Raw genomic sequence first — 15,394 nt, 5'->3', positions numbered from 1 at the left:
CATAATGAGTGAGAAAAAGCAAACTAATATTTTGCATTTCTTTAGTAATACCAAAGATAATGCAAATAATGATAATAGAAATAATAGTAATACTTCACGTAACGGTGAGCTGATCAATGAATCTGAGCCGCCACAGTCCTTGTCAGCACCATTAGGCAGATCATTATTTTACAAATGAATTTATCTTATTATAAAAATTCATATTAATGGTCCGCGGGATTTAAAATTATGAATTTAGTGGTCCGTGAGGTCCGAAAGCTTTGCAACCGCTGCTCAAGATGTTTTTTGATCAGTACTGCTATTTTCATTGCCTAAGTAAAATTATTATTCGTACCTATGATGGGTACCATTCTCACAAATTATAAAAATGTATTGAAAACAAAACATCAGGAGATTATGGGCAAATATTAAGTGGAAATTCATTATATTCGGTTCATACCAAGGTCACCTTATCGAGATGTTGCCTAACATATCAGCTCTTATATCGTATATTCTCAGTAATACAAAGACAAGTTTAATGGCAAAAGGCTGGCAGTCAAAAGAAATAAAATTTATTTTTCTTCCAATTTGCAGGCAGTTTCATTGCAGCAGCAAAACTGTTGGCCTAGCACAAAGCTGAGATAAACTGTATGGGCAGGTGGATAAATTTGGTCTCTCCGATGAAAAATTGATACTGAAGTTAAAAATGAATTAATGCAGGATACCACTCAGCAACTAAAGTATAATCTATAGCAATAATGTTTTGCTGCAAGGTGTTTGGAAATAATGTATTGTGGATAATTCACTGCACAGAAGAACAGCAATAGGAATTATGTGTCAGGAAATACAAGGAAATATGGAACCAGTGGAAAAAAAAAGCTGCAGATGCCCGAGCTTCTCTGATAAATGTGCTATGATAGTGTACTGGAGACATTACATTCCGTGTGAATATCAGCACCACAGGCACTAGAGTTATGGACCTCTATCATAGGCATCAGTCACAGGCTCAGCAAGAACTTGCCACACTGAAGAAATGATAAGACAGGAACACTTTTTTCTCTTTCTGTGATTAGAGCTTAGTGCTCGGTCTGCTGTAATACACAGTGATGCAGTAGCAGGTTTAGCAGTGGCTTATGGTGTATTTAAACCCAACAAACTTCTCGTTTTTGCTTTGATCTATGGGAAGGACACCAGGTAAAGATAAAGAAAATAAATACATCTAAGGGCTTGTAAACGGCAGCATTAAACATTTTTGTTCTTGGGTTCAAGTACACCTAAGGGCAAATATAGCTCACAAGAACCAGGGTTCTGGACTAAAAAAAAAAACAATCTATTTGGCCCCTTTAGAACTGATGGTAAGGCAATGAGGGCATCCGAGGTGGCCAGGTGTAATCTTAGTTTTATGAGGGTTTTAGCCAGGTACACACTTCCAATAATTATAGTTAGAAAACAAACGTTTACGACCGATCAATGATTATGCACTATTATTTTGAACGATCGTATTGTGCACAATTCTGAACATGCTATAATGATACGATCGTTCAAATATAATCCACCAATAGAGTAGATATAATGTACACACGCTAGATACGATTGTTTGAACGATGCAGGAAGTGACATCTAAAGGCGAAAGTGTATTGCAGAAACATGCATGATCACTGAACGACCGTACACACGATAGATAGCGAATGATTGTCGCTCAATCAGATCTGACAGGACAGTCGTTCATTTCCAGCGACAATCCTTGTTCGTCAGTGTTGTTGGTCAGTTGTTGTGCACTTTTTTTGTTAACGATTCTCAGATGATCGGTCGTTCATCATTCGTTTCCAACGACATTTATTGGAAGATTTTTTTACCTTAAGTTTACCTCAACTTCTAACTACACCAGTGGAACCATCATTACAATGTTTGTACTAGCACACATCTTCTTGCTTAGAATAATATGCTTTTATGAGATGTTTACATATATGTAGGCTAATTTACAGGGCCCAACAGTGGGATAGTTGCCATTCATTGTTATTATTAATATTATTATTATTATTATTAATAATAATCAGTATTTATGTAGGATGAGGGAGAATATTAGGGTTGGGACAAAACGGGCCTTTCTCGCTAACCGAAAATGTAGTGAAAATGGCCTTTTGATTCTCCGAGAGGTCGAGCTCTCGCTGAACAGGACGATTTCCAGGGCTGCATTGATTGAGAACAGTGTATGATCCAAGGGGCACTAGAGGTTAATTAACCTCTAGTGCCCCAGGGTTCACAAACAGGAGGATTCCCAGAGGCATTCTTACTCATCCCTAGTGCCAACATATTATGTAGCGCTGTACATTTTTTAATTTAAGAGGTTCCAAATGACAGACAGATACAGACAGTGACACAGGAGACGGACAGGACCTCATGTCCAACTAACTCTGTTGAATACTTAATATGCTGGTTGAAGAGCTACATTTCTACAGTTCCAGCAGTCCTTTATTACAAATATATTCATTCTTACTCTATGAGGAACCAGGTTTCCAGAAACATGAGGCTTGGGTCAGTAGGTGGACACATGCCATTGTTACATAGTTACATAGTAGGTCAGGTAGAAAAAAGACATAAGTCAATCAAGTACAACCACTAGAGAAAAAAACATATCCCAGAACTAAAACCTTCTAAGACATAGTTGGTCCAGAGGAAGACAAAAAAAAAACCCTGGGTACAATTTGCTCTAACGGGGAAAAAAAAAAAAATTCTTCCTGATTCCATGAGACAGTCGGATGTTCCCTGGGTCTCTGTTATCTTTACTTTAAATCCTTAATCCCCAGTTATATTCTGTGCTTCTTAAAATCATCCAGCTTTTTCTTACAGTAATCTATAGTAGTTGCTGAAACTTCTTCCTGAGGGAGCCGATTCCACATTTTCACAGACCTTACAGTGAAGAATCCCTTCCTTATCCCGAGATTAAACTTCTTTTCCTCCAGACGCAAAGAGCGCCCCCTTGTGCTTTGTAATGATCTCAAAGTAAATAATTGGGAATAATTGTGTTTTTTTATTGTGCTTTTCCAATTGATGTACATACATTAATAACATAAAGAGTATCTCTGTACTATAGGTTTACAATATACATGTATTTTACCCAAAATCAATCAATGAAAAATTCATTGTTTGATTTTTGTATTTGTAAGGAAGTAGTGATGTGCAATGGCCTCTCATTTTAAAGCATGCACATTGCTATAACTGTAGAAAAAAGCTTTTGATACTGTATCGAACACCTACTGCTTTAAAGTCCAGGAAGAAATGTTAGAAATTAATTTCATGTTTCCAACCCTTTTCCTGCAGACCTTCCACACACCAATAAACTAGAATCACAAATGGAGATGCCATTTACCTCCTGATCAAAGGTTCCCGGGGGACTAGCTACAATGGTGCCTCAAGCCTTCTTGTCTATTTATCTTCTAGTAAATCAATTCAGATAAATATTTAAAAAAACAATGCTAGCCCTGCAGTATAGCAGACATTAGTTGTCAGTTTTGGCTATTTGAACCCCTAGATATCATGTCCTGGCCTCCCACACTTTATGTACCACAGCAGCAGGAGGGAGAGGAGAACCAAACTTGTTTCAAGTCCTTCCCAACATCTCCAGCCAAACAGACATTGATTAGGACCAGATATTACTGCTCACTGGCCACTTTAGTCGTTTCTTGTGTTTTTTTTTCTTTGTCCCTATTATCTCCGTTTCATATCCCTGTGTTATTGTTAACATTTTTCTGCATAGGCAACATAAACACAGACAAATTAAAGTGTAGTAAAGTCATAGTTAAAAAAATAAAATTGTTGGAAGAAAGGTTTTTAGGTAATTATAATTTTTGTTAACTGTAATAATATATTTCTGTATGGTAAAACTATATAACATTTTGTCTTACAGGCATTCTGGAGTAAAATGTCCCGCATTCTCCTTCTACTTCTTTTGATTCGGCATAGTGAAAGTAGTATCGACTTATGCCCGGCATCTTGCAGTTGTAGTATGATTGAGACCCATGGACTGATAGTCAACTGCAGTTCAAGGCATCTCTCAGCTGTGCCAGATCTCCCAGTTACCACAGTAAGGCTTTATTTGCAAAACAATCAGCTGACCACAGTTGCACCAGGGACCTTGGATCATCTGGTCAGCCTCCAAGAAGTTGACTTCTCTGGAAATCCTTGGAATTGTGACTGCAGCATCCTTTATCTGAAAGTATGGCTTGAGTCACAACCTGTTCAGAGAAACCCTGCAAATGTGCAATGTGCAACTCCCACACTTACATCCATGAAAGCTTTCCAGGACCTGACAGGGAATGAAATGCCTAGGTGTGGAAGACCATGGCCAATCAAATGCAAAAAATTCTTTGTACGGGACTTGTACATGAATGGACTCGTAGTTGTGGTCCTGATCTTAATGTCCTATGTAGCACGGATTGCTAGGAAACTATCTTGTCGTGTGGCAGTCTCTCCTAAATTCCCCCAAACAACATTCGCCAAAGAATCCAACAAATCTAAATAAACATGCTTTACAACTAATCTGAGGTCATTTAGAAAATAATGGTAAGCATGGTGGAACCATCATAATTAGTGTTGGTCCAATATCTCACTATTCGATTCGACAGGTATTCGATCGAATAGTGAGATATTGTTCGATTAATCAGATTGCTCTTGCAGCCCTTTACTAGTTGTATGTGTTCTTGAATAGAGTCTCTCTATCCAGGAACACAGGAAGTCCTGTGTTCTCGGATAGAGAAACTCTATCCAGGAACACATACTACAGGACTGCAACAGCGATCCTGATTGCTGTTGCTAGTAGTATGTGTTCTTGGATAGAGTTTCTCTATCCAAGAACACAGGGCACTAGATGTGATGATTTGGAAGACTTGTCCCCATTCAACCTTCAGTGCCCGGGGATTTCCTGCAGTCAAAGCTGTGACCGCAAAGTTCCCACGGTCATGTGACTGTGGGAACTGAACTGCAGATGAACTCTGCAGTTCCACTACGAACCCCTGGGCACTACAGCCTAATTAACCTGTAGTGCCCCGGGGATCGCACACTCTTAATAATTGCAGACTCTGCTGCAATCATGTACTCAATAAAATAATTTAACATAAATTTTTATTTTTTTTAACACATTTTTTCTATTCGAATTTTTACCGTTGAATCTCGTTTTTTCGGGTCGGGTGCACCCCAATTTGAACAGTCATTTTCGGGTGGAATATAAGGACAACCCAAATTCGAACACCAACACTAATCATAATCCTAAAAAGAACTAACATTACTTATGGGGTATATTTATAAAGCAGTGAATGTAACATTTACTACCGGTAAATTCATTACTGGAATTCAAAGCACTAGGAAGATAGCCTGCAGAACATGTTTGGGTCAATGTCACATTTATTGCTTTATAGATATTCCCCTTTGAGTCAACCATTTGCTAAAACTAAAAAGTATTGAATGTGTTTTTGTTGTAGCAAGAAATACCTTTGATAAATCAGGGCCATTGCATCATGCAGGTCCATCCAATTTATTTTACCTTTATTTTAAGTCAAGATATGTAACTTTTTTGTTTTGTGATAAAGCCTTTGAAATAGGGTGTATATAGTTCCTAAAAAATAAGAAATTCTTAATGCAATCCCTCTCAAAGCTTTTTGGTTGGCTGCACATATCAGCACATAACAAAAATGTAACTAATGGATGCATAATGGATGTTTAATAGTCTGTATTTAAATGTGTTGTGTAAATGCAGTTTCCAGAACAATCACAATATTTTATCTATGTCACTTTTTTCACATACAGCGATGATAGCATAATAAAGTAATTTATTTGGATTTCTAAAAGGAAGAGACGAAAGAACAGCAGTAGTTTAACAAATACATGTATTGAATGTTTAAGGCTATACAGAGCTTATCTCCAATTAAACATAAATCATAAGGTTGTCCCCTTTTTGCGAATCTTTTCGCCATATGGCTACTTGAGGGGAGAGTAGAGAGGTTATTGGTAATTTACAGATGCAGGGATTGACGCGATAGCTAAGATGGGTAAAAAATTTGAATGTAGCAATTGATTCTGATGAACTCAACTCAGGTAGTTCAGATGGATGTAAACGAAGCAGTTGAAGGTTGGTATATGTATGCATGCTGAGCAGGTAGAACAATCAGACAAAATCTAGTTGTAAAGAAATCTCAGCTGTGCAGAAATTCCACCAAAATGTACAATTCATTCCTGTCTTTTTTCCATCAGTGGCATCCAAAGACCAGTCTGAATGCTGAAAGCTGTACATTAGTGCGATGCTCAGTAGTAATAATGCCTCCTACATTGCTGGCTAATGGGAATAATGGCATCCTTACAGAAACAAATTGTTGGTGTCACTTAAACTGAGCTAACAGTCACAAATTGCTCAAGGAACCCCTAGCAACGTCTGGAGGAACTCTAGTTGAGAAACACTAGTCCAAGACCTTAACCTCCCTAAAGGTAACCCCGAGTGTGACTCGGGGTAGAAAAAAGTTGCTAAAAGCAGTAACCCCAAGTCATACTCGGGGTAGGTAAACCTATGGGAAGGTAAGTAAATACAGCGCTTACCTGATCCGCCGGCGTCCCGTGCCGTCTATGGCCGCGATGTCTGTTTTCTTTCTTCTTCCTCCAGCCAGCTTCTGCACCCGATGAGTTGGGGAGTTCCCAGTGACGTCAGTGTGTGGGTACGTTACCAACGGGGTGAGGCGGGAAATTCAAAATCTATTTGTATTGCATTCAATACAAAATAACTGTACTGAATGCAATACATTGGATTTATATGTGTAAAAGCAGTACATTGTTTTCAAGAACATTTATTTTACAGTAAATATATTAGTATGAGTGTAAAATGTATTTTTTTAAAAAAAAAAGTTTAAAAAATCAAAACTTTTTTTTTTAAATATATAGATTTTTTAATTTATTCAATTTATTTTTTTACATGATTTTGTGTTTCAAACTTTATTATACTAATACTATACTGTAAAATAAATTTTCACGAAAAACAATGTACCACTTTTAGACCTATAAAACCGGAAAGAAATGAACCGCTTGGGAGGTTAAAGTGTATAAATGCTTTTAATTTTTTTAAAAATTCTTTCAGTTTTCTTTTTAACTACATGTGTCCCATCGGTGAGATTTCCCTTTACATTTCATCCTGGAGATATGAGAAGTGAAAAGGAGTTCTCTCCAATATCAGAATAAAATGATATATTCCTGTTACAGTCACAACTGGAAAATTTGGAATTTTCCTATAACTTTTCCCCTAGTGCCAGTGATCAAAGTAGGAACACAAACAGAAATCAAACATGCCAGGAGTTCTAACTATTCCCCATTTCTACTGGAGACTAAAAGACATTTATGTTTAAACTTGTGATTGGATATTGTATCTGTACTGGTATATTCTGGGGCTGTCTGCATCACAGTTTTTTCACTTTTTTTGATGATAGCCACTGTATGTCCAGGAGAATGAATGAATGTAAGGCTGGGTACACACGTGCAATGGTTCTCTTCTGATAATCGGCTCAGGGCTGATATCAGACGAGAATCTGGCGTGTGTACAGCGCTTGTTGTCTATCATCCAAATGACCATCCTTGTGGATCCACAGAGGAACAATCCTAATGAAAGTGAAGGGGGAGAGAGCACAGCAGGGTGCCGCTTTGTCGTTCTTCCCTCTCCATAGAGCAGAACGGTGCTGTATAGACAAAGCTCATTCATGCATCGTGCAGTCGTTTGTCGTTGCAAAGGACGAAAATTATTGCACGTGTGTACCCAGCCTTAGTGTTAGTAGACCCTTATCCAGCCAAACCCACACTGTGCACCACCATAGTATATTATTCCTTGTATATTCTCTCCAACAGTGTCGCCCAAAGTTGTAAAGAGAACCGGCCAGATAAGCGTCTCCTAACAGTAAGGAAAGACTTGGGTGGCCATGGAACGTAGCAGATTCTACAGAGATACCATAAGGAATCCAAACATGATTGAGTTTAATACTAGACTTCCTCCTAAACCACCAATTTCACAAAGAAACCCGCAGGCACTACGCACAGTCAGGTGTATCTAGTACTGATATTTGTACTCAATGAAATAGGTAATTATAGCTTATACTGTTTTCTGTAACTTATTTAGATGGAAAGAATACTAATTACCCAATATTTTTCTCCTGGAGCCCTGAGCATTTCTGTATACAAGTGTTTGTTATAATTTACAAGTTAATGGTTAGGAACAAAACCCTGAATCACTGCACGACACCTGAACACAGACAGCGCTCATAGAACTGTAACGGAATAAATTGACAAACCCATCAAGTCTGGAGCTAAATGAATGACAGATTGCACAGCATGAATCTACACGGTGGTCACACATAGAATATCGCACAAAAGTCATTTATTCAGTTACACCCACACAGCTGCAGAGAATATCTTACTACTCACAGCCCATTCTTGTTATTGTGTCCAAGAGAATGGAAAATGGAGCTGCCTACGTCAGTATTACTAATGCCATTTACCATGCTTGAATTCTGTCATTGAGTTTACTTTTTCTGAAAAGGTATGCCAAAAATAAAAAAAATTTTAATTCTCAAAAGAAAAGGCTTTATGAATGCTAATATAAAAATGTGGACTAAAGTTTCAGGTGGAAACACAAGTGGTTACAGAAGGATTTGGTGCTTAATTTATTAAAGCTCTCCAAGGCTGGAAAGCTTCATCAGTGAAGCTGGGTAATTTCGAAAATCTGGAATGGCTCTGGTCCAGGATTTAAAACCTTTGCTAAAAAATAGCAAATGACGTTTAGAAAATCCATTTCAGTTTTGCTGGATCACCCAGCTTCACTGATGAAAGTATATCCTCACCAGCCTTGGAGGACTTTAAAAAATCAGGCCCAATGTGTCTGATTTATTAAAGCTCTCCAAGACTGGAGAAGATAGGCTATCATGGGGTAACCTGGGAGATCCAACAAACGTAGAATGGATTTCTTCAAATTATTTGCTATTATTTGGCAAATCTTTTCAATCCTGGACTAGATCCATTCTAGAATTGCTGGATCAGTCAGATTCATTCATAATAATCTAATATGAATGTGCATCAGGGCAAAGAAATATGTAGTACATCTCTGCAGTACATGCATATTTCACCCCGAATGCAACTACAAAGAAAAAAACCTTTGATGTGTCAGAAATACACTCACCTCCTAGGTTCAGTTGTGGGCAAAACACACAAATGATTAGTGTATAAAGGAAAGTCAAAACTCTTACTGCTTATCTACATGCTAGTTTGGGGTTAGTGATTAAAAGTATTACATTGGCCCTGATTTATTGAAGCTCTCCAAGGCTGAAGAGAATACACTTTCATCAGTGAAGCTGGGTGATCCAGCAAGCCTGGAATGGATTTCTTAAAAGTAATTACCTATTAGTTAGCAAATGTTTCAATCCTGGATCAAATCCATTCCAGGTTTGCTGGATCACCGAGCTTCACTGATGAAAATATATTCTTTCCAGCCTTGGAGAGCTTCAATAAGTCAGGGCCAATGTAATACTTTTAATTACTAACCCAAAACTAGCATGTAAATAAGCAGTAAGAGTTTTGACTTTTCTTTATGCATATTTGTTCAAAATCAAGAGATGTACTGAAAACATCATTGGAGGAACTTCCCATCCAGTTCTATCTTTGATTGTAGCCATAGGTCTGATGATGTTATTGGGAAATGGGTTATACAAACAGGAAGAGTTGTCTGGTGAATACTTAGACCTCCATTGATAAGCCACACTGCACTGTGAAATAAATGAAAAACATGGCCTAGACAAAGACTCGCCTGGCCGGCATCTGCTTCCTCTGGCCTTGTGTCCCCAACGTTCAGACGCAGGGTATGCAGTTGCCGGCCGGGCATTGCAAGAATATGCATCCCCAGGGGAAGAAGATGCCTGGCATTGCTGGAGGACGCCGCGGGCACTGCTGGAGGATGCCGCCGGAACTTGGGAAGGTAGGAGTTTTATTCTTCCTGGAAATTCCCCCCAGAGCGTCGGGGGTTACCGCTTTTGGTATGGAAAATCCGCCCTGAGCCACACTCGGGAATACCGCCAGGGAGGTTAAAGGATTAGGTTGCTTGAATCTAGCACAACTAAAACCCAACTACACCCAACATTGAACAAGGTGATCAGGTTATTAGGTTTTTGCAAACATTGCATATAAGCAAAGGATTGGAGAGAATACCTGAGCCATATGTGCTGATAAAACTGTACCGCATCTCATTTCACATTGTTGGTCCAAAGACTAAGGCTAGGTACACACGTGCAATGGTTCTCCTCCAATAATCGGCTCAAGGCTAATATTGGATGAGAATCTTGCATGTGTACAGTGCTCGTTGTCCATTGTCCGAACATTGTCCGTCCTGGCAGATCCACGGAGGATGGACGACGAGCGGTCATAATGGATGTGAAGGGGAAGAGAGCACAGCGGGGTGCCGTTCCGTCGTTTCCCCTCTCCATAGAGCAGAACGTCGCTGTATGTACAGATAGCATTTGTAGTTGGAACCAGGTAAAGTGGAAACTATGTTAACTCATTAACCTCCTGGGCAGTGACACTCGGGGTGACTGCTCAGGAGGTAAAGCAGTGTTTACTAACCCTTTTTAATGGGGTAACTCTCGAAAAAACTTTCAGGTCTTCAAGGAACCCTTGCTAAAATGACTATATCCACAGCCCAGAGTACATTAGTGTGGCGGTCAATAGGAAGAATGCCTGTTACATTGCTGGCCAGTGGGAAGGCTGCCAGGGTTTGGACAGCCAAAAAGATTGGCGTCACTTAAACTGACCAAGGAGGAACAAATTCCTCATTGCTTAAGACGAAACTAAACTTAAAACAAAAAAAATACACTTACCTTTAATCCTGCAGATCCCTCAATGCCGCTGGTCCTTCTTGCGATCTGGTCCTGCGCCGTCCTAGAATTCCTTTTTGTTCCAGAGGAAACACCTGGCGCCACCATCTTCTGTCTTCTTCTCTTCCAGTCTTCTTGCTCCACTGTTCAGGTGTGAGACCGGGTGGCGTAGCCACTGTGAAGAGAAAAAAAAGAGAGCCAATCGGCATCTCTTTCCCCTTGGTGAAAAAAATACCTCTTCTGCGCATGCCCAAGTGCCCAAGATCGCAGCAATCAAGACTTAAAGGGGAGGTGCTTGACCCATTTTATTAAAAAAAAGGGTATTGTACATTTTTACTTTGTTTAGGGTTGTCTACCCTTCTATGTAAAGTATAAATGTTGAAATTAGGTCCACTTTGAGGAACCCTTAGCAACTTCTGGAGGAACCCTGGTTGAGAAACAATGCTTTTAACAACATGGAACCAACTCACTCCCGTTTGCTCCTCTTACCCCATACATTCCAGCATACTCCCTTTGGATTACCCAGTAGTCTTGTGTTGTTTGCAAATCCTTTTTGGTCAGCTAGTGACTGTGCAGTAGTATCCATGTTAATTTCCATAGGCCAATTAAGTGTTTTTTAAAAGTTAATTATTTACGAGCGGGAATCAACAACTATAGCAGAAAGTCAAAAATATTATTTGGGTTGGCTTGCATTATATCAAAAGATTCTGAGATGCATGGATCTCGATTGTGGACAAACTCCAGGTGATGTTGTGTACCAGTGCTGATGGTTACAAAGACTTGGGGATTCTGCCTTTGGCAACAGCATACCAGCAGCAGAGGGAACAAGGTGCAGCCGCCACTCTATCTAATAAATATTACACCATGGCTGGTCAAAACACTACAGAATCCTGAATAGCAGAAAGGCATTGATTGAAGAGGAATCACTTCCATCTGCTTTGCCCTGCAAGGGATCAACAACATTAAAAGACCTGTTGCTGGTGGCATGTCCCCACTGACAGAATCACTGGTGCATAGTAATTATATTGAGCATTGTGTTTTGCTGTGTGCAAAGTTGCATAACCTACAGCAAGCAATTTATTATCCCTGTCTACAGAAGTCAGATCAATAAAATGAATTTTCTTTTGTTCATATGTTCAGTTTTGAATAAAACAGTGCAAACATCAACCATCTGCCAATTACAGTGAACACTGGGATGGAAGTTTTTTTTCACCAAATCTTTCCTCTCCCCAAGCACAATCTATTAATCATTTCATGTTTATTAAATCATAAAGCAATCAGCAGAAATCTAAGCATTTATTACTTGTGACATCATAACTCCCAGCTGATTTCTTTGGAACAGGAACATCCTTCTTAAAAATGACATGAATTAGAAGTAGTGCACATTAGATTAAACATCTATCAGTGTTCCCCTATTAAAAAAATTAAATATTCATATTTTTATGTATATCTTTTCTTTATTTGCATATATGGTATTAAGTGTAATAAGCATTGGACTTCCTTTTATGTATTGTATAGTGCTTAGTGTTATTATCTAGTATACACAGGGTCATACATTTATCAACATTCTGAAGCTTGTCAAATTTGAGCAATACTTTATTTTTATATTTTAAAAATTTTAATTGTTTATAAAAAAACTGAGCTGCCATACAGAAGCTAGTGGTAAGGTCAAGAACGAGCAGAACAGAAGAAACATTTACTTTCAAAATAACCCAACAAAACAAACTACATCCAAATGGAATATAGGCAGATAAAGTCATTGCAAAATATATTTGAAATATATAATTTATTATGATAAATCTAAAAATACAAATGATCAATAAAAAGCGATCAATTCGTTTACAGCATTCCCACATTAGATCATAAATTATGTTTTTTAAATTAATTAATAATGACTATTAGTGTATTATTATTGTATTTAGATCGTATTTAGATTCTAATCAATCTCCTGAGGAAGCAGCTTTTGTCTGTGAAACGAGTCGAGGTAAAATTGAGATTTGTATTAGACCTCTTAGAAGTTTTTTATTGATTGTTTGCATTTTTTGTTATATTTTTTTTTTTTTTTAATATATTATTTAATATAATAAATGATATGTTTTAAATATATTTGTGATGACTATAACTGCCTTAAAAGTCCTTACTGGATGTTGTTTGGTTTGTTGGTGTATTACCTTGGGATGTGGCAGAAATCTGTAAGACACATACTGCTGGACACTCAACCTTTTGCTGCAGTTACTTTCAAAATACTTTTTGTTATAACAAAATAGAAATGCAGCCAAATAATTACTTTCAGGAAAGCTGAACTTATTTAAGTGAAGACATTACTGCCCAATCCTAAACATATGATTATAGATATAGGACAGCACCGCCTAATCATTACACCAGAGGAAATCACTGTGCAAAAATGAATGCAGATTTCTATCAATTAGGATACCATTTTTAAGCTGCATACACACATGCAAATATTGTCGTTGTAAAGGATCTTTCACAATCCTTTCCAATGACTAAGGACTGCATGATGCATGAACGATGCTGTACATACTACACCATTCTGTTCTTTGGAGAGGGGATGGGGAGAACGGCGGAGCGGCACCCTGCTGTGCGCTCTCCCCCTTCCCTTGCATTACAATCGTTAGTTGCCCATCGTCCGTGGATCCAGTTGTTCGGACAATAGACGAGGGGCATTGTACACAGGCTAGATTCTCGTCTGATATCAGCTCTGAGCCGTTTATCGGGTGAGAACCATTGGACGTGTGTACGTAGCTTTAGGCTGGAGGAGAGGAAGTTCCTCCATGTAGCCCATCCTACGTAACAGTGCTGAGGTTAGATGGCTGAAATAGCAAAATAAAAAGCAAAAATCAAATGTGAGGGCCATGGATAGTACAGATTAGTAGAAAAGGTCTTTCACGTCTTATGTGGAACATGAAGTGTGCAGGGAAATCGGACTATTTGCTTTGTTAACAAGAGATAACGCTCTACAAGTGTGGGAAAAGAAAAGCAGGGTCGTGTCTTAGCTGTAACTCAGACCCAGGAGAATTAAAAGTGATTTTTTATAGTAAAATGGACCTAAACTAATCTTCAGCCATCTTGATTGGCCAGGCCAGAAATATAGAACTTGGCATGTGTGCACAGGGATTCATTCATTCCTGCCAGCCTTGTACACTGTGCTGCAAAAGCATGAACATTCATAGAATAAAACAAGATGAAAAGTGCATTAACATAGTTTAATGAGGTCAGGTTAATGAAAGGTGATTTATAATTGGTTATTCTGTATTACTGCATGTCACGTCTCTTTGTAATATTATGAGTCTAGCTGGCTATAGGCAGCTATTTGGTATACACACATTTAAAGCAAATCTTCTTGATAAGCATCTTAGCTGCATGTCATTCTTCTCTCTCTCCAGTGTTATTCGCTGAACAGTAACCTCCATCACAATATTTCTTTTTTCTTTTATGGAAGGTTTAGATTAAATGTCTGTGTGGTAGTTACTTTTTGCTCAGAAAATACATGGTTGTTATTATTATTATTATTATTATTATTATTAATAATATTAATAATAATAAACAGGATTTATATAGTGCCAACATATTACGCAGCGCTGTACATTACACAGGGGTTGCAAATGACAGACGAATACAGACAGTGATACAGGAGGAGGAAAGGACCCTGCCCCGAAGAGCTTACAATCTAGTAGTAGTTATTGATGTTTATAGGTCTGTAATTGCTACCATACAAAGCAAAACAAATGGACCTATCATTAAATTTACCATAATACCTAGTAATTGTAGCCAGTAGTTATTTTTCTTTCCCTTAAAAGCTGTTATTTTCTTTGATCTGTGTATCATAAGTATTTGGCTTGGTAACCACCAAGTGGTAAGTGGTACTCCTTAATGCTATATATCCCTGGGATTAGTTCTGTCCTCTTTCCACATGACCCTGGTAAATCAATCGCATGGTGGTTCAGGCGTTAGCACTCTGGCCTTTGCAGCGCTAGGTCCCAGGTTCAATTACCAGCCGGCACACTATCTGCATGGAGTTTGCAGGTTCTCCCCATGTCTGTGTGGGTTTCCCCTGGGTACTCCGGTTTCCTCCCACATTCTAAAAACATGCAGTGAGCTTAATTGGCTTCTCCCTAAATTGACCTTTCGACTACAATAATGACATATGACTATGGTAGAGACTTTAGATTGTGAGCTCCTTTGAGGGACAGTTAGTAACATGACTGTCAACTTTGTACAGTGCTGCATAATATGATGGTGCTATATAAATACTGTGTAATAATACATACAATGTGTTTCTCCCTTTTTTCTCAGCAAGCTGAGATTTATGAATATCTACCTTTCATTACCTGTTCTAAAAAAAAAACAAAAAAAAACACTGCTTGAGCATAGCGATTGATAAAAGTTTAGGAACCGATTAGAACGCAGTGTCCTTGTGTAAGAGTTCTAGATGAATGTGTTTCTACCTTCTAGCCATTAAAGCAGTTCTACAATAGCTGGAAACAGCAAGTACCCGTCCCTGCTTATTACAA

General features: G+C 38.4%; 1 protein-coding gene across 1 annotated transcript; it reads left to right on the top strand.

Annotated features, from left to right (window-relative positions):
• Window positions 1-3,882: 3,882 nt before the first annotated feature.
• GP9 (glycoprotein IX platelet) lies at window positions 3,883-5,916 on the top strand (the record flags this gene model as incomplete). Its single annotated transcript, XM_072421012.1, is given in 1 exon segment — window positions 3,883-5,916. A coding segment is annotated over 1 exon segment (600 nt). The 3' UTR covers window positions 4,502-5,916.
• Between the last annotated feature and the right edge of the window lie 9,478 nt (window positions 5,917-15,394).

The sequence above is a fragment of the Pyxicephalus adspersus genome, chromosome 8, assembly GCF_032062135.1.
Source record: "Pyxicephalus adspersus chromosome 8, UCB_Pads_2.0, whole genome shotgun sequence".
NCBI classification, from domain to species: domain Eukaryota; kingdom Metazoa; phylum Chordata; class Amphibia; order Anura; family Pyxicephalidae; genus Pyxicephalus; species Pyxicephalus adspersus.
The sequence above is the reverse complement of the archived record's forward strand: the minus strand, read 5'-3'. Positions and strand labels throughout refer to the sequence as shown.